Here is a 25709-nt window from a genome sequence, read left to right as displayed (position 1 = left end):
TGTTCAATGTGCTGGAGTACAGAAGCAAAACAGAAATTACACAGAAACCCAATATTACCATGTCAGATGGCATTGTTGCTTGTGTCTAGGCAGTCTTGTTTCTCTGAGATACACTCACCGAGCACTTTATTAGGTATTTATTAGACTCACTTTTTTTACTTCTACTGCTGTAGCCTATCCACTTAGAGTTATGATGCGTTGTGTGTTCAGAGATGCTCTTCTGCATACCACTGTTGTAATGTGTGGTTATTTGTGTTACTGTCACCTTCCTGTCAGCTTTAACCAGTCTGGTCATTCTCCTCTGACGTCTCTGATTAACAAGGCGTTTCTGTCTGCAGAACTGCTGCTCACTGGATTTTACTCTAACAATCATTCCACGGTCAAAGTCACTTAGATCAAATTTTTCTCAGATTCTGATGGTTGATGTGCACATTAACTGAAGCCCCTGGCCCGTATCTACATGATCGTATGCATTGCACTGCTGCCACACAATTGGCTGATCAGATAATCGCATGAATAAGTAGGTGTAATAAAGTAAAAATGTTCCTAATAATGTGCTCGGTGAGTGTATAGTTACAGCTTGATAAGCACCTTTTTAAATTGAACTCTGGTATTTCGAGTGTGAAAACTAACCAGTTCCCACCAGTCACCATAGATTTACCAAAACAGAAAATAAGGATTTACTGAAATAATATTTACAGAACCTCAGAATGTGAACTGTATGAGATTTAAAACTGAGGAATGACAATGGCAGACAAGGACTGGCTGACTGACAGCTGTCAGTTATGGGAGGATTACGGCCACATGATTCCTGGTTTTTTCATTGAATAATTACTGGAGATCATGCCTAACCCTGTCCCTGTCCCTGACCCTGACCCTGTCCCTGCCCCTGCCCCTGTCCCTGTCCCTGTCCCTGTCCCTGTCCCTGTCCCTGCCCCTGCCCCTGCCCCTGCCCCTGTCCCTGTCCCTGTCCCTGCCCCTGCCCCTGCCCCTGCCCTGCTCTTGCCCCTGTCCCTGTCCCTGTCCCTGTCCCTGCCCCTGCTCCTGCCCCTGTCCCTGCCCCTGCCCCTGACCCTGTCCCTGTCCCTGTCCCTGTCCCTGTCCCTGTCCCTGCCCCTGCTCCTGCCCCTGTCCCTGCCCCTGCCCCTGCCCCTGTCCCTGTCCCTGCCCCTGTCCCTGCCCCTGCCCCTGCCCCTGCCCCTGTCCCTGTCCCTGCCCCTGCCCCTGTCCCTGCCCCTGTCCCTGTCCCTGTCCCTGCCCCTGTCCCTGTCCCTGCCCCTGTCCCTGCCCCTGCCCCTGCCCCTGTCCCTGCCCCTGCCCCTGTCCCTGTCCCTGCCCCTGTCCCTGTCCCTGTCCCTGTCCCTGCCCCTGTCCCTGCTCTTGCCCCTGTCCCTGCCCCTGCCCCTGTCCCTGCCCCTGCCCCTGTCCCTGCTCTTGCCCCTGTCCCTGTCCCTGTCCCTGACCCTGTCCCTGTCCCTGCCCCTGTCCCTGCCCCTGCCCCTGCCCCTGCCCCTGTCCCTGTCCCTGTCCCTGCCCCTGCCCCTGTCCCTGTCCCTGACCCTGTCCCTGCCCCTGTCCCTGTCCCTGTCCCTGTCCCTGTCCCTGTCCCTGCCCCTGCTCCTGCCCCTGTCCCTGCCCCTGCCCCTGCCCCTGTCCCTGCCCCTGCCCCTGTCCCTGTCCCTGTCCCTGCCCCTGTCCCTGTCCCTGCCCCTGCCCCTGTCCCTGCCCCTGCCCCTGCCCCTGTCCCTGTCCCTGCCCCTGTCCCTGTCCCTGTCCCTGCCCCTGCTCCTGTCCCTGCCCCTGTCCCTGCCCCTGTCCCTGTCCCTGCCCCTGCCCCTGTCCCTGCTCTTGCCCCTGTCCCTGTCCCTGTCCCTGTCCCTGACCCTGTCCCTGTCCCTGCCCCTGCTCTTGCCCCTGTCCCTGTCCCTGACCCTGCCCCTGTCCCTGTCCCTGACCCTGCCCCCGTCCCCGCCCCTGCCCCTGCCCCTGCCCCTGCCCCTGTCCCTGTCCCTGACCCTGCCCCTCTCCCTGTCCCTGCCCCTGCCCCTGCCCCTGTCCCTGTCCCTGACCCTGACCCTGTCCCTGCCCCTGTCCCTGCCCCTGCCCCTGCCCCTGTCCCTGTCCCTGACCCTGACCCTGCCCCTGTCCCTGTCCCTGTCCCTGACCCTGTCCCTGTCCCTGTCCCTGACCCTGTCCCTGCCCCTGTCCCTGTCCCTGTCCCTGCCCCTGCCCCTGCCCCTGCCCCTGTCCCTGTCCCTGTCCCTGTCCCTGCCCCTGTCCCCTGCCCTGCTCCTGTCCCTGCCCCTGCCCCTGTCCCCTGCCCCTGTCCCTGTCCCTGTCCCTGCTCTTGCCCCTGTCCCTGTCCCTGTCCCTGTCCCTGTCCCTGTCCCTGACCCTGCCCCTGTCCCTGTCCCTGACCCTGACCCTGCCCCTGTCCCTGACCCTGACCCTGACCCTGTCCCTGCCCCTGCCCCTGTCCCTGCCCCTGCCCCTGTCCCTGTCCCTGCTCTTGCCCCTGTCCCTGTCCCTGTCCCTGCCCCTGCCCCTGCCCCTGCCCCTGTCCCTGTTCCTGCCCCTGTCCCCTGCCCTGCTCCTGTACCTGCCCCTGCCCCTGTCCCTGTCCCTGTCCCTGCCCCTGTCCCCTGCCCTGCTCCTGTCCCTGTCCCTAACCCTTACCCTGTCTATGCTAGTGTTTATTCCAGCCTCAGAATTACTAAAGATCATGCATAGTAATGGTTTAAAACTTGTGTATGCTGGTTTTTATTCCTGCCTCAGTTCTTGATTACATAATTAGTTCAAGTATTTACTGAATAACAACTGTTGCTTATATTCAGCGCTTTAATGCAGCTAAATACATATGGCTGAAGGGCTGCTGTGGATGCAGGTTTTTGCTTCTTTGCTTCTTTAACCCAGCACTAAGATGCCACGGTCTTGCTGGTATTCAATTGGATTGGCTGATTAGTTGAATTACGTGTTGAACAAAAGCACCCACATCAGCTCCTTTCAGATAAAAAAACCTAGTGCATGTGACTCAGAATGTTTTTAACTTGCATTCCCATCAAAACTCTGGTGAGGTCACTGTCGGCATTAGATTAGTCACACGCACCTGGCTAATTATTCAATTGTTGGGCAGTTGTTACCAAAATTCAATTTGTTGAACCCTGGTGTCATGCTGAGTTCCATTCAGAGGAGGTCAGAACTTTCCAGTGGAAATGTGCAACTTCCGACATTCCACGTGCACAATGTGGCAGGTGTATAGCCACATTAACCGTCTTCTTTTCTGCACTGACCCAACTGCAGAAATATACCGTTAACCGTGCTCCCGTCTAGCTACATTTGCAATTTGCAAAAGTAAACGGTATATTTCCAAAGGTTTTCTGGGATTTCCAAAATAATTTTTGCACAGAGAAGATGTGGGAACAAACACTTGCCTTTTAGTTCATGGTTCATGGTTATAAGATGGATTTTCTCATGAAGTAGGAATTCTGAATTTGAGTGACGTTCTATTGCACTTTTTCTTGTAGGAGGTTGGAAAAACTTGACTTCCAAGTTGTCTGGAACACAGCATTAAATACAGCTATGACCAGCTTGAAATAACTAGCTACAAGCAGTTTCAAAAACGTAGCTTGCGCAGTCAAATCTCGTTGAGTATGGAGCTGGTCGGAACTGGCCAACCAACTACCAGCCAAAACCTGGCTTGAGCTGTTTTTAGCAGGGAAGTAATAGGCTACACCAGGTGAGAGGAAGGAATGTGACCTGGACAGAATTTTGAACCCAAATAAGTATGTGAGTGACTGGGGGCTGCAGTGCCGTCCTGGTACACTGCACACCAGTGGACTCAGTTTATGGTTTTCCGCTAATCCATATCACCTCAAAAACAACAGAATGGAATTTACAATCACAACATCGATTGAAACGGACAGATATCCTTTGTCAGTGGGGAAAAAACAGAGCACTGGACAGATGTAAAGATTTGATGGGCATATCACAGTTAAAGCTACAGTTAATTGCAAAAGTACAGGGGCAGTTATACCATTTCTGTTGTTTTTGGCTTCATAATCCAGCAGAATAGATTTGAAACAAAAATATGGAATAGGAATATGAGGTTAAAGTGAGTGGCAGACTGGCAATCCATAGTTTTGGGTGTTTTTGTTTCTTTCTTGGGGTCTTACAATAAACAATGCTGGGGATATCGTTCCATATTATAAATTTCACATTCAATTATCAACGGTTTGTAAAAATTAAATATTAAAGTATTCCATATTATCTCTCACAGTGTCAGGCTTCAGAACAGGGGAACCAGTAGCGAACTCACAGAATGTCCAATAAAACTCTTTATTGAGAAATGGACTGGTTAAACAGGCAAAGGTCAGTTGCTGGTAAATGGGGGTGTAGAAGGTAACAATAAATATTCCAGGCAGGGGAAAGGAACTCAACATATTTGTGGTCACAGGCAAATGATTGATAACAATAAAGCAGTCAAAACAGGCAGAAAAACAAAAACGAAATCCGAAATCACAAACTGTCCAGACAAAGTCCAAGCACAGCGGGTCAAACACGAACAGAAGGATAATCCAAAAGGTATACGAAAGGGGTAAAAAAAACAAAAACAAACAGGCAGATCAACCGCTGGAGAGAATGGCTGGAGCACATTACAATCTGGCACTGAACAAACAAAACAGACAGGTTTAAATGGACAGATAACAAGAGGAAACGATAATCAGGTGGACACGATAATCAGGAAATAAAAAACAGGTCAAACGAATGAATGAAATGAATGAACAGGAAACAGCTACGTAGAGCAAAGTGGGAAACAAAAGGAGAAACGCTGAGACAGAGAAACACAGATCATGCCATCCAGCTTCTAAGAATGTAGTGCAGCTCCTGCTGTATTGTCTCAGCTGGGTGAAATTTATCAGAGAGTAGATGAGATAACCAATCCTTACAAGTTTAATGTCATCTGTGAACCATGAGTGTAGGAGGCTTTTCTGTTCAGCACCTTGTACTCACTGCTAGAAAAGTGCTCTCTAAATACATTATTATTATTATTATTATTATTATTATTATACATAATTGAATATAGATTATTTCAGATTACTGTCATCATTCAGAAGTAGAAGAGAAAGTGATCATTTCTGTGATGTAGGAAAATGTCTTTCCCACCTAAGTCCTGATGAACTGTGCATGAGCACACTCCCAGAACCCTTACTTCCTGCCTACAATAGGCACACATCAGGGATTGGCTCATCTCTTCATCTGAAATCCTCTTAATGGAGTGTAGTGCAGTCTCGGTATCAGTCTAAAGTAAATCAACTGATGTGTCCTATTTCCAGAAGACGAGGAGTCTTTATCCAGACCCCATCTCTAGTCAGACTCTTCATTAGAAGCCCTAAGTTATCTGTCCCATATCATGATCGTAGTCAGATTCCTGGAAAGACTCTTCATTACAAGCCCCAAGTTATCTGTCCCATATCATGATAACAGTTAGATTCCTGGAAAGATGGAATCTATTGTCTGACACCAAAGCTTTAACGGGTAAGAGCATTTCTATTACTGGATCTTACAATATATTACCATCTGCAGCTATGTTACTAGGCTTAACTGGATGTTCCAATATATTAGCATCTGTTGCTATGTTACTAGACCTTGCTGGAGATTCCAATATATTAGCATCTATAGCTATGTTTCTAGATCTAATCACTGAACCTAATAGGAAAAATGAGCAGGTGAGGAGAATTACAGCATTTTCTATGCAGAGGGCCCCATTTTAGGGGTCCAAAGGTAAGTAGACAAATTAACAATATCTGAAGACCTTTCTGTGTGTATTCAGTCATCCACTACAGTGGTCTTCTGTGGTCTACCATGTTACCATGTTATTGCTGAGTTCACCAGTGTGTTCTTGTTGCTAAACAAGGTAGCAAACAGTTATTATGACTCACCCATGTTCTGGCTATATCTGATTGATTTATTCAGATGTTTCAGCAAAAATGGTGTCACTGTCCCAATACTTTTGCACGTGTGTGTAAAACTCAGAGAGGGTTAGGGTTGCTAACTCAGAGAGGGTTAGGGTTGCTAACTCAGAGAAAGAGAAGACAGTCACAAATGAGAAGACTACAGATGGCACAGACAGATAATATATTTTACACATTTTATTTGTTGTGCAGGGAAAATCAGTGAGTACATTTATTTAAAAGTTATTCTGGCTGACACCTTGTACCTTTGTTTTTTAATTAAGTGCATGTCTTTGATAATGCAAGTTACATGGTGAAAGCATATAATGACATATTGATGCATATTGATGCCAAATTCAAATTCAGGGGGTCAAAACACACTGTGTTTCTACCTTTTCTTATTATTGGGGACCACACAGTGATGCTGCATAGGCACACAGTATGTTTATACTTTTCTCATTGTTATTCATCATCCTTTTCTTCTGGCTAGGATATCTCTGGCAGGCCCTAGAACTGTATGGTAAAAAGTTTTGAAACTTGGCACACTGATTGAGGACAGTCCCCCTCTTTTCACCAAGATTAGCGCCACCAATGAGTCAAAGTTGGAGGTACGTTTATGCACGTAAGTTTTGAGCCGTATGCCTGATTCTCAAAAATGAGGTACTGTTGGATCTGACCATTGGGGGACGTTGCAATGTGCTAATAACTGGTGATTTGTCTGCTGATACCGTGAGAGGTCCCAAGGCCGCTACTTTTCATGTCAACCTAATTGATGCGGCTGCTATATTGGATTTATCGAAAGATTTAAAAAAATTTCACTGGCCACAAATTTTGCCCAATCTTCACCAAATTTGACACAGATGATCTTTGGACCAAGCTTCACAAGTGTTACCAGATGGATTTTTGATTTTCAAAATGGTTGGAAGCCCCCAAACAGGAAATGAGGGCATATCTCAGCAACGCTTTAATATGTTCATACAAAACTTGGTATATGGACTCATGACTCCTTGAAATTTTGTGTCATTTGATCACTAGGGGGCGCTGCAATAAGCAAAAACATTTTTTGGCGTCGTAAGTGTTGATGTGTGATTCCTGTGTCAGGTGACACTTTGGGAGATCCCAAAGATGCGATTTGGCATAGATGATGGTCAGACCAAAAAAGTTATGAGATGGATTTTAGATTTTTGAAAGCATTCATCTGTTACAGTCCATCAAAATCAGTGGGGAATCGTCCAAACAGGATGTGAGGTCATATTTCAGCAATGCTTTGATCCATTGACACTAAACTGCTGGACTGCTTGGTCCCCTCAACCCTGCTTGTTGGGTGGCCTGTAGCGTAGTGGTTAAGGTAAATGACTGGGACATGCAAGGTCGGTGGTTCTAATCCCGGTGTAGCCACAATAAGATCCGCACAGCCGTTGGGCCCTTGAGCAAGGCCCTTAACCCTGCATTGCTTCAGGGGAGGGATTGTCTCCTGCTCAGTCTAATCAACTGTATGTCGCTCTGGATAAGAGTGTCTTCCAAATGCCAATAATGTAATAATGTAATGTAAATGCTTGCAGCACTCTGCATTTCACATGTAATTCTGACTGCAACTTCAACAGATTTCAACAAATGTATTGGAGTAGTCAAAAAGAGTGTGCGCTGCATGGTGCTTCTAAGGAGAGTGATAGAGGGAAGTTCAGGCTTGACAAGGCACTACTGCCGCTGTACTTGACAGACAGCCTCCTGTACTTCTGAAGTAATTTATTACAGATTATTGGCACAGGAGTCAGGCACTGCTCAGACACTCAGTTGCATGTCTTCCTATGGGAAGCAGCAGCCCCTCCCACATTAAATATTACCCCTCCCACCTCAACACCATCCCATCCCACGTTACATTTAACCCCTCCCACCTCAACGCCATCCCCTCCCACATTAAATATTACCCCTCCCACCATCCCATCCCACGTTAAATATTACCCCTCCCACCTCAACACCATCCCATCCCACGTTAAATATTACCCCTCCCACCTCAACACCATCCCATCCCACGTTACATTTAACCCCTCCCACCTCAACACCATCCCATCCCACGTTAAATATTACCCCTCCCACCTCAACACCATCCCATCCCACGTTACATTTAACCCCTCCCACCTCAACACCATCCCATCCCATGTTACATTTAACCCCTCCCACCTCAACGCCATCCCCTCCCATGTTACATGTAACCGCACCCACCTCACCACCATCCCCTCCCACGTTGCATTTAACCACCTCACCACCATCCCCTCCCACGTTGCATTTAACCACCTCAACACCAGTCCCTCTCACATTACAATGAATCCATCCAAACTCATCAGCCCCTCCTGCATGAAGAAATATTTACAGAATACAACACAACTGAGTACACCCCTGTGCAATATCACATAAATGTAAAATGATTAAAATTTTTATCACCTTACAGTAATTGCATTGCTTCTAAGTTGAACAGAAGGGCATTTTCCTTTATTAACAATTAAAAACAGTAGAGGCCCCACAATATGTCAGTACACCTTTCATTACTTAGATTCAAATATTTTATTTTTTCAATACTTCGTATGTTCACCATTTTTATTTTTATTTTTTTGGATGACACTCTATCCTCCTCTGCATGGAGGATACCAGAGTTGCGGAGAGATGTTCTGCCATTCTTCCGAGACAATTTCTCCAGCTGCTCTTTGCTGGAGGCATTGTTGCTCTGCCTCTTCAAAATACCCCAAAGGTGTTCTCTTGGATTCAAGTCAGCCGACATTGTTTTCACTGTTTTCTTGCGTGATTTTGGCAGTGTGTCTGGGATTGTTAGCATGCTGGAATAATCCTCTTCTGCCAAGCTTCTGGAGACTGGGGGTCATCTTGTCCACTGGCATTCATTGTATAAAGGCTATAAATGTCATCTCCCCAACACCTTTTGCACTCATGCAGCCCCATATCATCACACTCCCACCTCCGCGCTTCACTGTTGGGACTGTGCATTCCCTGGGACAGTCCTGGCCAGGTTCACACCAAACATGCTGGACCCCATCTGAGCTGAACAAATTTATCTTGGTCTCTGACCAACGAATGTGCTCCCAATATTCACCAGGCTTCTTTTCATGCCCTTTGGCAAACTTTAATCTCGCAGTTTTGTGCCAAAGAGCAAGCAAGGGTTTTTTTACTGGATGACGTCCCTAGAGGTTGACGTTATGCAATGTCTGGACTGTCACAGAAACTCAGATTTCCATTGATACCCCCTGTGCCCGGTCTGTAGCACTTGCTGGTCAGTTTTTCAGAGCTAGATTGTGCAAGTAGCGCACTGTGCAAGTAGCGCACTGTCCGTGGCGTCAGGTTAGGAGGAGGCCACTGCGGCTCTAGTGGTTCGATAGGCTCGTTCCATACCTCCTGATTACTGCTGCCACTGTGTTTCTACTGATTTTCTGTATTCTTTTCCATCTTTGTGAAGTCTCACAATCAGATTTTTCAATTCCTCTGACAATTATTTTCCACGTGGAGCCATGATGCAGATGGGTACAAAATTGAGAAAGTTCTAGTGTTCACAGGTAATTTTATAACCATGTTCATGCAATTAGGCTAATTGGAAATCATAGGTTTACTCAATTTTGTGTAAATGATCACAGGTGAATTCACTTTTGTTGCATTTATACTTTGAGGCCTGTATTTTCAATATAGTCTTTCGAAAGTATTTGTTTTTTATTGTTCATAAGAGGAAATACTCTACTTGTCAACTTAGAAATAATGCAATTATAGAGAGGTGATAAAATAATTTGCCATTTAAGTGATATTGCACAGGGGTGTGCTCACTGATGTATATCTGAGGATGCTTTTCTTCTTTGTTTCAGTTCGGACTCATTCTTGGGCTATTTCTTTTGGGTAATCCTGCGATCATGATCATGATTACAGCCAAACAAGTGACAGATGCATCTTCTGTGTCTATGGCATTCCCTCCTCATGCTGGAAGATGAGCTTATTGGAGTGTCTGTCTGCTCTATGTTACACTGCCATATCTATGGTCTGTCTGCCTGTCTGCATAGGAACTAACTGCTATATCTATGGTCTGTCAGTCTGTCTGTCTGTCTGTCTGTCTGTCTGTCTGTCTTCCATACAGTATCTGTGGTCGCTGTGCCTTTCAGAATGCGGTGTTTATTGGCATGATGAAGCATTTACATAACAGATTGTGAGATGCACTGCCAGGTTTCTACAACCCTTCTTTGTCTTGACCAAAAAAATGTGCATCTCACTCTATTATCTTTCTTGTGAAATTTTTGTGATTCTTTCTGGTATTTTAAGGTATGGGAACTTTATGGATGGAGAACACCAAGGCCTTGTGTTTCCTTAGTTTATGGAGCTACTGTGAACCCCCGATAGTCCTACAGCTTGTCACCTGTAACATCATGACATAACATACTTTCTTCACTTTAATCTCTTCATCTTATTGTCTCTCCCATGCGCCCCAATTTTAGCTGTGCCATCCCTGTCTTTGCCTCTGATTGTCTTTGGGTCAGATTTATAATTGTGCATTTGTTTTTGTGGTGATTTTTCTCTCTGTCTTTGTTATACTGGCCGCTCTCTTAAATAAATGTAAAAACTCTCCATTCTCTCCACTGCTCCCCTAACAGCCTGCGTGTACACATCTTCACTGGTCTTATTTTTGTTTTTATTGTACAGTATTTTCTGTTTTTAGTTTGTTTTTTAACAAAATGTTTATAAAAAAAGTCTTTCTTGTGTTTTCAGACTTCTCTTTACCTCTTTCTCCTCCTTTCTTGCAGCTCAGTTAAAAAATATTTTACGTACCAGTGTTTGTCCATGTCTTACCTCCATTCTTCTTAAACAGTGTGACCTCACTTTGTCCATGCTAATAATCTGCTGACTTTCCTCTGAACACAGATAAATATCTCTCTCATTCTCTCTTTGCCTCTCCCATTGCGTGCCTGCATATTTAGCCTGTTCTGTTTTTTATTGCCGTGTCTCAGGCCTATTTGCCTGTTAGTGTCTTGCCTTTCAATGTGCATTGACTGTTGTATTGATAATGGAGTGTAATATGTATTATTGTTTAAACCATTAAACTTTAACCATCTGCTGGGGAGGACTCTCTCCCTCCCTCTCTATCTCTCTCTTCCCCCCTTCTCTCCCTCCCTCTCTATCTCTCTCTCTTCCCCCCTTCTCTCCCTCCCTCCCTCTCTATCTCTCTCTCTCTCTCTCTCGCAGTTTTGATGCTCTGGTTCTTACTGTTCCAAGTTTGTTCATGATGTTGTTTTTGTTGTTGCTCTAGCTGCAATGTGCCACATTACAACCAATATGTCATTGACTTATTATTTGTTTTATTTTAGCGTTATCTCTGTTTACATTTGTTAACCAACTAATACCCATTCCTATGAGGATCTTCCCGTCTCAGTAGCTCTGTAACTTCTCCAGGCTCGCTCTCCAGTTCCTCTACCATTTGGAGTAGGCTGTTTCTGCTAGGGCCCCTGACATAAAGCCCTGCTCACTTACACACGTGCTCAGACCCCTGTTTCCTGCCCCCAGTGCTCCGACCTTTAACCCCCCCTTTTCAAGGCCAGACTCATCCAGGCCAAGGAGGGAAGTCCTGATCTGGTTTTCATTCCATCCTGTATCGATTGGTCAGTTTTCTTCATTATCAACACTCTGGTCCCGAACATACTATACATTCAGGGTCAGTTGCTGTGTGTTTCACTGAAGGTATAGCCTCAGTTTTAGACCTCTAGATCTAGACCACATATCTGCACTGCAACTGCAACAGCCATCCATATGTGTGAAATAAGGATGAGTTGTTCCAATTGTAATACAGTTTTCTGGCGTAGAGGTTTAAACCAGAGGTCTAAACCCCTTCCATACAGCACCGAGAAGACAAACACAAGGCTGATGTAGGCTTTTTGTCTCTTTGAGGTATTTGCGGTGTAGTGTGGAGGTAGTTCGCCTATTGGGATGATGTTTGGGCTATGTTGCTTACCTCTGCTCAGCCCGAGAATCAGATTCAAGTCAAAAGCATCAGATGTGCATGCATGTGTTTTGTGTGTGTGTGTATGTGTGTGTGTGTGTGTGTGTGTGTGTGTGTGTATGTGCGTGAGTATGCGTGTGTGCGTGTACATGTTTTGTGTGCATGTGTGTGTGTGCGTGTATGTGCGTGAATGTGTTTTGTGTGTGTGCATGTGTATTAGCACAGAAAAATTTAAATCTTCAAAACATGATTTGTTTGTTTACTCATGAGAGTATTGACTCATTTGGCTTTTTTGCTGCAGCCGGGAACTGCGCAGTCAGAGTGATCTATCTACAGTGTGCTGTTATCAGAGTGATCTATCTACAGTGTGCTGTTATCAGAGTGATCTATCTACAGTGTGCTGTTATCAGAGTGATCTATCTACAGTGTGCTGTTATCAGAGTGATCTATCTACAGTGTGCTGTTATCAGAGTGATCTATCTACAGTGTGCTGTTATCAGAGTGATCTATCTACAGTGTGCTGTTATCAGAGTGATCTATCTACAGTGTGCTGTTATCAGAGTGATCTATCTACAGTGTGCTGTTATCAGAGTGATCTATCTACAGTGTGCTGTTATCAGAGTGATCTATCTACAGTGTGCTGTTATCAGAGTGATCTATCTACAGTGTGCTGTTATCAGAGTGATCTATCTACAGTGTGCTGTTATCAGAGTGATCTATCTACAGTGTGCTGTTATCAGAGTGATCTATCTACAGTGTGCTGTTATCAGATGGTGGGCGGCTGTCTGCTGCTGTGGAAATGTACACACACTGGCTCTTAATAGCTAGCGCTTCTAAAAAAAATCCTCTTCAGAAATAGAAATGGAAATAGGTTGCTCAGAGTGCTGGTTTTTGGAGAGTTCTGTGGTGCGCCGCCAGATTAAACAATGGTCTCTCCCAGCCAAACGTTCGCTGAAGGAGATTGTAGCATTTTTATCGTTTTATAGCATTTAGCATGTACAGTGAGGTCAGTTGGTATTTGGACAGTGGTACAATTTCTGTGCTTTTGGCTCTGTGCTCCAGCACTTTGAATTTGAAATGAGTGCCTTTTGAAATGGGTGTGTCAAAGTGTCCCTGAGCAAGATATCTAACCCCCAAATGCTCCTGACGAGCTGGTTGGTGCCTTGCATGGTGTGTGAGTGTGTGTGCAAATGGGTGAATGAGAAGCATCAATTGTATCGGTTTGGATAAAGGTGCTATATAAATGCCAACCATGTACTCAAACCACCCTGTCTGGCACCAACAATCATGCCACAGTCAAAGTCACTTAGATCCATTTCTTCCCCATTCTGATGGTTGATGTGAACATTAACTGAAGCTAATGAAGACCCATATCTGCATGCTTTTATGCAGTGCTGCCACACGATTGACTGATTAGATAATTGCATGAATAAGTGCAGGTGTTCCTAATAAAGTTCTCAGTCAGTGTATATTATATTAAATACTGTGTTATTCTGAGGTAGCTAGCTACATCATTTTCAATAGTAGTGGTGAGATTTAAGAAAAATACTTTAATACTCAAGAAAAATACTATTCTCTCATTTTGAAACTCATCTCCTCCTTTAGTTTGCCAATCTGAGTAGTTGTCTTTGTCTAAACAGGCAAGCAGTGTTGTAATTCAGATCAAGAGCTGAAGAAGACACTATTTTATCCTCAGTGTGAAGTGAGGTGTATAGCACATTTTATTCTCAGATGCCATATTGCTGTAATTACTGGACTGGCCATCCTGAAAGTTAACACTCATAGACTAGAATGGCCATGCTGAACGTTAACACATATACACTGGAATGGCTATCCTGAAAGTTAACACACATAGATGGTAAATGGTCAGCATTTATAGAGCACCTTTATCCAAAGCGCTATACAGTTGATGCTTCCCATTCACACATTCATACACACACTCACACAGAGTGATTGGCTGCCTTGCAAGGCACCAACCTGCTCGTCAAGAGCATTTGGGGGTTAGGTGTCTTGCAGGGACACTTTGACACACCCAGGGCGGGATCGAACTGACTGCCAGATGACCACCTGAGCCAATGTCGCCCCACAGATCCAGGAGGCAGAAGCTAATCTCTGTCTCAGCATCTTCTCAGGGTGTTTGTGATTGGCTCTCTCTGGCCTTTTGATGACAGCATGCTGGTAGCATCAGTGCTCAACCAGCGCAGCCTGTGCAACCAAACCCAATGCTGCCTGTGCAGACACAGTAATGAGGAGTTCCCACCATGCATCCTGTGTGGGATGTATGTATGTAGTGATCTGTGTGGATTGAGGTTCTTTGTATCTGTGGGATGTATGTATGTAGTGATCTGAGTGGATTGGAGTTATTTGTATTTGTAGGTTGTATGTATGATCCTCCCCAATAGCATATGTGAATCACTGCCAAAGGTAGAACCTGAGCTGGACGTCATTCTGCTCCCATATTTCAGATGTGTCTTTCAGCCCATTCATGGTTTTCAGGTCAAAGCCCAGGTTTGTGGATCAGTGCCTGCATGCTGGCCTGATGCCTGGATGTGTCTGAGGGTGACCTGTCTGTGTTCCACAGGTTCTGGAGAGAAGCCTGGTGCTCAGACCCACCCTGCCAGCCCATTGGCTGAGCTGGCCCCAGTGACTATGAGTGACCCTGTGATTTGTCTTCACAGGGCTGGTGGTAATAAACCAGGAAACAGTCCCAAGGGTCACCCGCCTGATGCAGACGGACACTCCTCCGTATCCGACCTGGCAAACTCACTCACCAGCGAGATGGTCATGGTGAGCCATTCCACCCATCCGTCCGGACTGTATTCACTGTGCAATTTACCCCTGTCAGTTATCCATTCCCCCAGTTCAATATCTATTCTCCCTGTCAGGTATCCATTCCCACTGTCAGTTATCCACTATCTCTGTCCATTATCCATTCCCCTTGTCAGTTATCCATTACCCCTGTCAGCCATTCCCTCATGCTGTTATTGATTCATCCTTTCAGTTATCCTTGTATCACTTTATTCGGATTTGCCTTGTCAGTTATCCTTGTTTCTGTTCATCCATATGTCTGACCTGTCCGTTATCAGACCTTAATGTGTGAAAAAAAACCTATTCTTGCTGTCTGCTGTTCAGTGAAACTGTGCCAAAGGGTCCGAAAGGTCTTTTAAGTTCACACGGTTCCCTCCCCAAACCCGACCGTTAGCATAATTACACCACGCCATAAATAAAGCCGACAGGCAGCTGCGTAGTAAGCGAGCAGTAATTATCCAGCCTGCAATTAGGTCTCTTAATTGTTCCTAAGTTTGAAAAGGTAATTTTCTCCCTATTAGATTCACTCACACATACATGTTGATTTAGCCAACACAGCCAAAGGTCTTCTCGAACAGCAAAAACATTGACCCAGTGTAGACCAAAATTAGTTTCAATCTCAATGCAGCCCAGTCCAAACCATTCCTTATGGAAACAAAATTCACTGTAATGTGTTATTTATATACATTTTTATTTTATTTTTTGCAATGTGTTGCAATGTCTTTATCCTGATCTTATTTTTATATTGTATTTCAGTAATTTTCATTATGTTTCATTTCTATTATAAGGCATTAGCCAATGAAATTGGATACACTGCAATATTTTGTCCATATGATACATTTTCATAAGGGTGCAGGTGAGTGGCAGCATTTGTGCTTATGCAGACAGATGGACTCAACAAAAAAATATGAAAATGAACAGATGAACCCCGCTGAGCTGAGTGTAAGTTTTCTGATTAGTAGTCCGCTTGATTCGTGACAGTACAGCACGATGATGTATTCATCCCCTTTCAAGGTTTGTAAGTAGGAGTTGGTTTGTGAGTTACAGTTCCCAGAAACCTCTGGGTTCCAATTTCCAATACAGAGCTGCAGATGATGTTCAATAGAGGTTTCAGGTAGCTTGAGCGTTGTTGTGGGGAGAACATTTTCGCTGATATTTTTCAAGGGCCAGACTGATATGTCAAACCAGGGTACGTCTTGCTGGCTCCAACGGAAGCAATGTGCAGTGATGCAACAACACCCATAAATAAAATATATATGCAATTGAAATATATATATTGAAATAACATACATTATCAAGAAAAGGTTTTTAAACACGTTGGAATGCTGTATATTTTGCGATCATATATTTGATTGCCACAATGTACTGTGTATAGTATTTGAAATATATTGCTGCGTATGTATATTCTAAATACATTGCTGTGTGTGCATTTAAAAATCATCAGTCGTTACATTGTCTGGAAGTGTACATGATATACTTTCCTTTACATTCACACCAGTCAGATTAAACACTGCAATAGTTGGATACTCTGGATTGGCGACAGTGTGATTTGCATTCCTGGCTTAGTCTGTTCATGACCTGGCAAGCTGCTCCACCCACTGGCAGCTGTCTGTAAAGAAACACCTCCTGATATCTGCATTGTGCTCATTTCCACCTTGCCCCCTTGTTCTGCCCACTGAACTCAAGCTGAAAATGTATGAACTACACAGAAACAACACAAAACCTTTGGACCTTTAAAGTTTCTAACTTTAGAGTTCTGCATTGTTTAGTAGTGCTTTGCAAAGCATTATCATGCCTTATATTCAGCTGCGGATAGTTCTGTTTGTGGCAAGCGTGGGTGCAGGAGGGAGAGCTTATATGTACGGTCAGCTCCAGAATTATTGGTACCCTTGAAAGAATTATCAAGCAGGCTGCACACAGATAATAATCTATACGTTATGTTCAAACATATGTGAAAACCACATTCCTTTATTTCACTACATATACTCTCATGTTTCAGTGTTTTTATCAACATGCAATGATCGTGGCTCTAAAAGTGAGTGAAAAGTTATTTGATTGGCTTTGCCCAGTGTATCCACGCCCTGGTCTATTGACTGTGCCACGCACTATGAGGAACTGAATCCAGAAAATGAAGCCCCTGTTGTCACTGTCTCATTGTCGGTGCTGCCACTAATGTTTGCGCCTAACGCCTTCCCTTACACCATAGCTGTCTCCAGGCTCGGATGATGACCAAGAAGGCCCTGTCAGTGAGAAGTTGGGTCGCATCCAATTTAGCGTGGGATACAACTTCCAGGAGTCTACCCTCACCGTGAAGATCCTGAAGGGCCAGGACCTGCCCGCTAAAGACTTCTCGGGGACCTCCGACCCCTTCGTGAAGATCTACCTGCTGCCGGACAAGAAGCACAAGCTGGAGACGAAAGTGAAGAGGAAGAACCTTAACCCCCACTGGAACGAGACCTTCCTGTTTGAAGGTCAGCGTGGGGATGACATCACCTCCCTTTGTCTCGCTCTTTCTCTGGCTCAGCTCGTTGGCGCTGCCTCAGTGGAGAAGCAGAAGCTTTTTAAAAAAAAGATGCGCAAAGCATGTGGAGTCTTATATAGTTATCATTTGCAAATGTGATGGATGATAAAAAAATATAAACATGCGTAGGCTGAAACACCAATTATAATTGTGTGTTTACCCATCTGCATAACTGTAGGTGTAGTGTATCCCTGTGTAGTGTAATTCTGCGTAGTGCAAGCTATGTGTAGTGTAGCTCTGTGTAGTGTAAACTCTGTGTAGTGTAGCTCTGTGTTGTGTAAACTCTGTGTAGTATACATTCTGTGTAGTGTGGCTATGTGTAGTGTATCTCTGTTGTATCTCTGTGTAGTGTAGCTCTGTGTAGTGCATCTATGTGTAGTGTAGCTCTGTGTAGTGTATCTATGTGTAGTGTAGCTCTGTGTAGTGTAAACTCTGTGTAGTGTCGCTCTGTGTAGTGTAAACTCTGTGCAGTGTAGCTCTGTGTAGTGTAAGCTCTGTGTAGTGCAAGCTATGTGTAGTGTCGCTCTGTGTAGTGTAAACTCAGTGTAGTGTAGCTCTGTGTAGTGTAAGCTCTGTGTAGTATATCTCTGTGTAGTATAAACTCTGTGTAGTGCAAGCTATGTGTAGTGTAGCTCTGTGTAGTGTAGCTTTGTGTAGTGTAAACTCTGTGTAGTATAGCTCTGTATAGTGTAAGCTCTGTGTAGTATATCTCTGTGTAGTGTAAACTCTGTGTAGTGCAAGCTATGTGTAGTGTAAACTCTGTGCAGTGTAGCTCTGTGTAGTGTAAGCTCTGTGTAGTGCAAGCTATGTGTAGTGTCGCTCTGTGTAGTGTAAACTCTGTGTAGTGTAGCTCTGTGTAGTGTAAGCTCTGTGTAGTATATCTCTGTGTAGTATAAACTCTGTGTAGTGCAAGCTCTGTGTAGTGTATCTATGTGTAGTGTAAACTGTGTAGTGTAAACTCTGTGTACTGTATCTCTGTGTAGTGTAAACTCTGTGTAGTGTAGCTCTGTCTAGTGTAAACTCTGTGTAGTGTAAACTCTGTGTAGTGTATTTCTGTGTAGTGTAGCTCTGTGTAGTGTAAACTCTGTGTAGTGTAGCTCTGTCTAGTGTATACTCTGTGTAGTGTAAACTCTGTGTAGTGTATCTCTGTTAGTGTAGCTCTGTGTAGAGTATCTCTCTGTAGTGTAAACTCTGTATAGTGTAGCTCTATGTAGTGTAAACTCTGTGTCGTGTAGCTCTGTGTAGTGTAAACTCTGTGTAGTGTCGCTCTGTGTAGTGTAAACTCTGTGTAGTGTAGCTCTGTGTAGTGTAGCTCTGTGTAGTGCAAGCTATGTGTAGTGTAGCTCTGTGTAGTGTAAACTCTGTGTAGTGTCGCTCTGTGTAGTGTAAACTCTGTGTAGTGTAGCTCTGTGTAGTGTAAGCTCTGTGTAGTGCAAGCTATGTGTAGTGTCACTCTGTGTAGTGTAAACTCTGTGTAGTGTAGCTCTGTGTAGTGTAAACTCTGTGTAGTGTAGCTCTGTGTAGTGTAAGCTCTGTGTAGTATATCTCTGTGTAGTGTAAACTCTGTGTAGTGCAAGCTATGTGTAGTGTAGCTCTGTGTAGTGTATCTATGTGTAGTGTAAACTGTGTAGTGTAAACTCTGTGTACTGTATATCTGTGTAGTGTAGCTCTGTGTAGTGTAATTCTGCGTAGTGCAAGCTATGTGTAGTGTAGCTCTGTGTAGTGTAAACTCTGTGTAGTGTAGCTCTGTGTAGTGTAAACTCTGTGTAGTGTAAACTCTGTGTAGTGTAGCTCTGTGTAGTGTAACCTCTGTGTAGTGTAAACTCTGTGTACTGTAACTGTGTAGTGTAGCTCTTTGCAGTATAAGCTCTGTGTAGTGTGGCTGTGTAGGGCAAGCTCTGTGTAGTGTGGCTGTGTAGGGCAAGCTCTGTGTAGTGTGGCTGTGTAGGGCAAGCTCTGTGTAGTGTGGCTGTGTAGGGCAAGCTCTGTGTAGTGTGACTGTAGTGTAAGTTGTGCAGTGTGTGCATAAGCCCTTCTGAAGGGAAATGGACGCCTCATGTATTAAACATTGTGCTCTTCTGGCCTTTTTAGCTTGCTATTGATTTTGATGGACCAGCAGATAGAACCCTAAATTTAATTTAGCTCCCTTAAACTGTACTTCTGTTTTCCATTTTTGCTTCTGTACTTTTTTTTCTCTTTTTTGCCCTTTTCCTTCCCGGCAGGTACACCCGCCTACGTGACTTCATCTGATTTCCACACCTGCTCATGTAGAGCTGAGCCACATCGCGCTGTAGACTCCCATTGTGTGTGCGGTGACCACAGTGCCCATGATCCCTTGTTTTAAATTCACAGATGGTTTTTGTCAGGTGACCGTGCTGGTCCCACTGTTTGTGTCCCTGCCATCTGTCGCCCGCTCTCTCTCCCATTTTTCTTCTTACTCGCCCTTCAGTTTCACTTTTTAAGGTTTTGTAAAAATGTAATGAACTGAGAAACAATATTTAGTATATTTCTGTGTGGTATTTAAACAGCTCTTTGTGTCTCTCCCTCTCCCTGTCTCCCTCTCTCCCTCACCCTTTCTCTCTCTCTCTCTCTCTCCCTCGCCCTCTCTCTCTCCCTCTCCCTCTCCCTGTCCCTCCCTCTCTCTCTCTCTCTCAGGGTTCCCGTATGAGAAGGTGGTTCAGCGCACACTGTACCTGCAGGTTCTGGACTATGACCGGTTCAGTCGTAATGACCCCATTGGGGAGGTCTCCATCCCGCTCAACAAGGTGGACCTGGTCCACATGCAGCCCTTTTGGAAGGATCTCAAGCCCTGCAGTGATGGCAGCGTAAGGATGGCGGGGTTACGACGGAAGGGGGGGGGGGGGGGGGGGGGGCAGGCGGCTGTAGGCGTGGTCAGGCAGCAGTAGGTGTGACCAAGCTGGGTGGGTGGGGCCAGGCAGGGGAGGGAGGGACCAGGGAGGGGAGGGAGGGACCAGGCAGGGTGGGCTGGGCCAGGGAGGGGAGGGAGGGGCCAGGTTGGGGTGGGTGGGGCCAGGTAGGGTGGGTGTGGCCAGGGAGGGTGGGTGTGGCCAGACAGGGGATGGTGGGGCCAGGTAGGGTGGGCGGGGCCAGGTTTAGGTGGGTGGGGCCAGGCAGGGAGGGAGGGGCCAGACAGGGGTGCATATTGAGAGTGTTTCCCCTTTTCCCCACAGGGGCGGCGTGGGGACCTGCTGGTGTCTCTGTGCTACAACCCTTCAGCCAACACCATCACTGTGAACATCATCAAAGCACGCCACCTCAAAGCCATGGACATCGGAGGAACATCAGGTACTGCTCATCGACCATGTTCTTTGTGCCTTTCGCCTATCCACTGGGCTGCATGTTCACCAGTGGGCTGCATGTTCACCAGTGGGCTGCATGTTCACCAGTGGCTGATCACCTCCCCTCCCGCAGACCCGTATGTGAAGGTGTGGCTGATGCACATGTTCCCTCCTCTCTCCCCATGGTGCAGACCCGTATGTGATCACGTTCCCTCCTCTCTCCCCATGGTGCAGACCCGTATGTGAAGGTGTGGTTGATGCACAAGGACAAGAGGGTGGAGAAGAAGAAGACCGTGGTGATGAAGCGCTGCCTGAACCCCGTCTTTAACGAGTCGTTCCCCTTCGACGTGCCCGCCCACGTGCTGCGAGAGACCACCATCATCATCACCGTCATGGACAAGGACCGGCTGAGCCGCAACGACGTCATCGGCAAGGTACCGCCCCCTAATGCAGTCTGATCCTCTGCCTCTGACTGCAGCTAATACAGTCTGATCATCTGTCTCTGACTGCAGCTAATACAGTCTGATCCTCTGCCTCTGACTGCAGCTAATACAGTCTGATCATCTGTCTCTGACTGCAGCTAATACAGTCTGATCATCTGTCTCTGAGTGCAGCTAATACAGTCTGATCCTCTGTCTCTGAGTGCAGCTAATATAGTCTGATCCTCTGTCTCTGACTGCAGCTAATATAGTCTGATCCTCTGTCTCTGACTGCAGCTAATATAGTCTGATCCTCTGTCTCTGAGTACAGCTAATACAGTCTGATCCTCTGTCTCTGAGTGCAGCTAATATAGTCTGATCCTCTGTCTCTGACTGCAGCTAATACAGTCTGATCATCTGTCTCTGAGTGCAGCTAATACAGTCTGATCCTCTGTCTCTGAGTGCAGCTAATATAGTCTGATCCTCTGTCTCTGACTGCAGCTAATATAGTCTGATCCTCTGTCTCTGACTGCAGCTAATATAGTCTGATCCTCTGTCTCTGACTGCAGCTAATATAGTCTGATCCTCTGTCTCTGAGTACAGCTAATACAGTCTGATCCTCTGCCTCTGACTGCAGCTAATACAGTCTGATCATCTGTCTCTGAGTGCAGCTAATACAGTCTGATCCTCTGTCCCTGAGTGCAGCTAATACAGTCTGATCATCTGTCTCAGAGTGCAGCTAATACAGTCTGATCCTCTGTCCCTGAGTGCAGCTAATACAGTCTGATCATCTGTCTCAGAGTGCAGCTAATACAGTCTGATCCTCTGTCTCTGACTGCAATTAATACATATAATAACAATTATAATATAAGTTATATATAATAATATTCTTTCATATTATTCTATGGTTTCTTCTGATTTATTCTATTTCTGCACAAGACAGACTCACAATCTGTCCCAATCTGACTGACTTGCCACTGTGTTTAGAAATATTTGCTGTGATATCAATTGATATCCATGTGCAGGGTTTTCATTTAAATTTACCAGCCAAGAGGAAAATCTCTGCTTTGGGTCATATTGGGATGGTCACAGTGGTGGAAGGCTGTCTTATTCCATGTCAACATTTAATTGGTTTTCTACCTTTATAACCCAACCGGGCACCACATATGAACACATTTTCCAACAAGCAGCTATTCAGTTTTTCTTCATTTTTAATCCCAGTGGGTTAAAATCTTTGGATTTGTAGCCCCTCGCTTAGTCAATTAAGACTGTTGAAACATATAAGTGTCCTTACTTTTCTTATTATTTGTTTTTCATCCCTCAGTAGACATCATGTAGGTGTCTAATTAAGAACAATTACCAGCATGTTACATTTCAGCTTGTTACGTTTGCAGATGTAGTGAAAACAGGACGGTAACATGGTGGACACATTTTGAACCAATTAAAAAATGTGACGTTCCCACCATGTGCATCTTCATCAGAAGTCAGTTTTTGGGCTGACCTCAAGTTACCTTTGGTGCACAATGGTGCCTTCTTGTGGACCAGCTTGGTCATTGCAGTGGCCTATCTGTTTGTTCCACATTTGTTGGATTGGAAATTCACCGCAGTTTTCCTGTCAACACTGTTTTGCCATGATATCTTACTTTCTGAATTTGCTTAATTGTTGTCATAGAAGGATTTCACTTTTCGGAGGACTTAAAAGCAGTAGAGATGCAACCACACCATATTTTCACATTGTGTCTAAGCCCTCAGTTTTGCAAAAGCAAATTGAATGCACAGTTTGCAAAACTGGGGGAATGGATTGGCAAACCGAATGCACAGATTGCAAAACCGAGAGTACAGGTTTTAAAGTGTAAATATTTATTTTCACCTATGGTGACTAGGGGGACTCTATACTCTTTAAACCATTTCAAACTGTTTAGTTTATGAACAGCGGATGTGACGTGAGTGTCCTTAGAAAACCTCTCCCTGTGACTTGTTTGCTCTAAAAATAGGCTTATGGTGTGATAGCTATTTTGACCTTGGTGTATAATTATTTCCCTCTAAAACCCCATGATTGTGGTATTACTATGAGTACTAAACTTCCCTTTTATGAATGTATGAAGCAAACAACCCTTTTATTAATGTTTTATACAGACAGATACAACATGAATGTAAGTCAGAAAACTAGCTAGGACACGTTGACGTTTAGTTATCGACTGTTCGCTATCGAACAGCTAACGTGACTTCTATAAGTAAAGCACATTACAAATAATCCTCTCAACCCCCCTATCGCCCCTTTTCTTGGCCCAAACTTGAAAATGACATACCCAAAATAAAATAACTTGTTACAAGTTACTATTATTGAACCCTTTTGACTACATGCATAATCTCTTCTGAAAGATGAGTCTTTGAGTTTGTTTTCTAAAATTACTTTAACAAAGTTACAGAAGCTCAAATATGGTAAAAGTCAAAGCCATTTTTCTCACTGAAAATATTTTTTTCATACTGAAAATTATTGTACCTGTGGCTGGTGCCCTTAGAAACACAATAGAGCCAAGTCACAACACTGGACAAATGCTCTTCAAATTTGAGGACAATATCACCAAAAATAAGCATTCTGGATTATTTTTTCTAATCTATGTCTAGGTTTTCAATTGAAAGGACACATGGAAACTAAATTATATTATGGCTCTTATGAGATGTGAAATACTGCATATTACTTACTAAATTATACAACATACCATCTTGTATACTAATATATTCATTGAGGTCCACTGATTGAAGTTTATGTCAAGTACCCAACCCCCATTAACAAGTCAAACACATTCCACAATTTCACATGCTATTTATTATTCAAAAGCAGGCTGGCTCCTTATTTATAAGCATACTGAATAATAATAAAATATTTTGAGAATGCATTTCTCACTGATATAAAATGGGGTCACGTCATTGAAAATGGCCTCTATTGTGGAGTCAACGGTGTTGTCACTGTCTTCCTCAGAAATATTAACTCAGAGGAGTGATTCCTTGGAAGTGGTTTCGTTACACAGGTGAAAAAATGCTGTGTTATTTTATGCAAGCCTAACAAACTATACACCTTTGGAAATATAAAGTTTTTAGTCATCAGTTCAATAACATACCCCGAGTAGGTGCTGATAAAATACTGAATTTTCTTACACACGGATGGGGGTAATGCAAAATAAGGAACTGCTGTCGTTAAGCAATGGCATCTTAAAATAGGTTATGCAGATAGAACCATGAGGATGTCAAATCCTGTTACCATAGTGATTGAAAATTGCACCGTGAAGGAATGAATGCAAAAAAATGTTAAAATTAAAGGTTCATGAACCTAGTCAGGAATACATAGGACACCTTGTTGGGAAAGCTAGTTATGTTTCATAAAAATTTTTTTTACTACACTAACAGTTAAACTTGCTCTTTGAAACAGGTCTATATGTGTTTTGAGCTGGTACTACTGTTGGTGATGCAACTGCTGAAATTTATCTAAATTTACGCATGGTTCTCAAATGCAACTGGTTTTACTGTCAGTCACTTTGATATGTTTGAGTCGCGAGTGTCTGCTGATTAATACAAAACAAAAACATCCTACCTTCAGAAATAAGATTTATTCAACAGAGATTACAGGGAGCGCTCTATGCCGCCAGTTGTCATCATCTGGGTTCAAGGAATGAATGAGCGGAGGATATTGGCCTACTTCTGCCCTGCATACGCTGTTTGCTGTTTTCCTCTGTATGCAGGGTTTCAGTTGAGTTTTTATCCCAATTTACAAAATCTTGGACCCCACGCTTCACTGCCATATAGTGCATTTGTGAAATATGGAACATTATGAGCCAAATCTAAATATCTTGTGCTCTCTCTCTCTCTCTCTCTCTCTCTCTCTCTCTCTCTCTCTCTCTCTCTCAGATATATCTTTCCTGGAAAAGCGGCCCGGCAGAAGTGAAGCACTGGAAGGATATGATAGGCCGCCCACGCACCGCAGTGGCCCAATGGCACGCCCTGAAGGCCTAATAGCCCCGCCCACCTTCCCCCAACAGCCCCTGCCACTTCCCTCTAGCCCCGCCCACCCGACCCCCTTTATGCACAAGACTGCCCTGCTGCCAGGCTCTGAAACACGGGTACATTTAGCCATTCACAGGGTTCTCTGCGTCCGCCTCCCACCCTTACTTTGTCCCCCTCACACTCTTTCTCTCTGCTTCTGCTCTCCCTCTCCTCTGACGCATTCTCCCCGTGTGCGGTGCGGCCATGTTCTGTGGCCGGGTGCCCTGCCAGGGGTTTGGGCTGTGCGGCACAGTCAGCTGTTCCCCTCCTGCACACCAACATCCCATCAGGCCACAGAGAATCCCACCGCACCTCCACCCAGTCCTACTTCATCTTAAAATAAACAGGCCTGTCCTGTACCAGGCTTTTTTTTAAGGGGGTGTGATTGCTAAGGCATCGGTTGCCCTCAGCGTGGGGTGTGTTCATGGGGGAATGCTCTGGAATGGCCCAGTGCCACTGATGGCCAACATGCAGATTGAAACACCCGGAAACTGGGACTAATTTCCTGGACTAAGACCTGAAGCTTGCATCCCCCTCCTTTTTTTGGCTGTCTCTGTGTCTGGCACAATAGTAGTGGACTCTCCCCCTGGTCAGTGTCCCTCTCTTGTTGTTTGTGTTCCGTGTTCCGTGGGTGCTGTGCTGTGGTTCCACAAAGTAGTGTTTTAAAAAAGAAAAAAAGAAAAAGAAAAAAGG

The 25709-nt window shown here is 44.9% G+C and overlaps 1 protein-coding gene across 1 annotated transcript in view; it reads left to right on the top strand.

Moving 5' to 3' along the window:
• Nucleotides 1-24986, top strand: part of LOC133111132 (uncharacterized) — a 248977-nt gene extending 223991 nt beyond the window's left edge. Inside the window, exons 10-15 of the mRNA XM_061221278.1 lie at nucleotides 14607-14715; nucleotides 16943-17207; nucleotides 19913-20082; nucleotides 20449-20563; nucleotides 20791-20990; nucleotides 24882-24986. Coding sequence (XP_061077262.1) covers nucleotides 14607-14715; nucleotides 16943-17207; nucleotides 19913-20082; nucleotides 20449-20563; nucleotides 20791-20990; nucleotides 24882-24986 — 964 coding nt within the window. The remainder of the gene's footprint in view (nucleotides 1-14606; nucleotides 14716-16942; nucleotides 17208-19912; nucleotides 20083-20448; nucleotides 20564-20790; nucleotides 20991-24881) is intronic.
• The last annotated feature ends 723 nt before the right edge of the window (nucleotides 24987-25709 follow it).

This window comes from Conger conger, chromosome 15 (genome assembly GCF_963514075.1).
Source record: "Conger conger chromosome 15, fConCon1.1, whole genome shotgun sequence".
Lineage (NCBI taxonomy): Eukaryota > Metazoa > Chordata > Actinopteri > Anguilliformes > Congridae > Conger > Conger conger.
The sequence above is the reverse complement of the archived record's forward strand: the minus strand, read 5'-3'. Positions and strand labels throughout refer to the sequence as shown.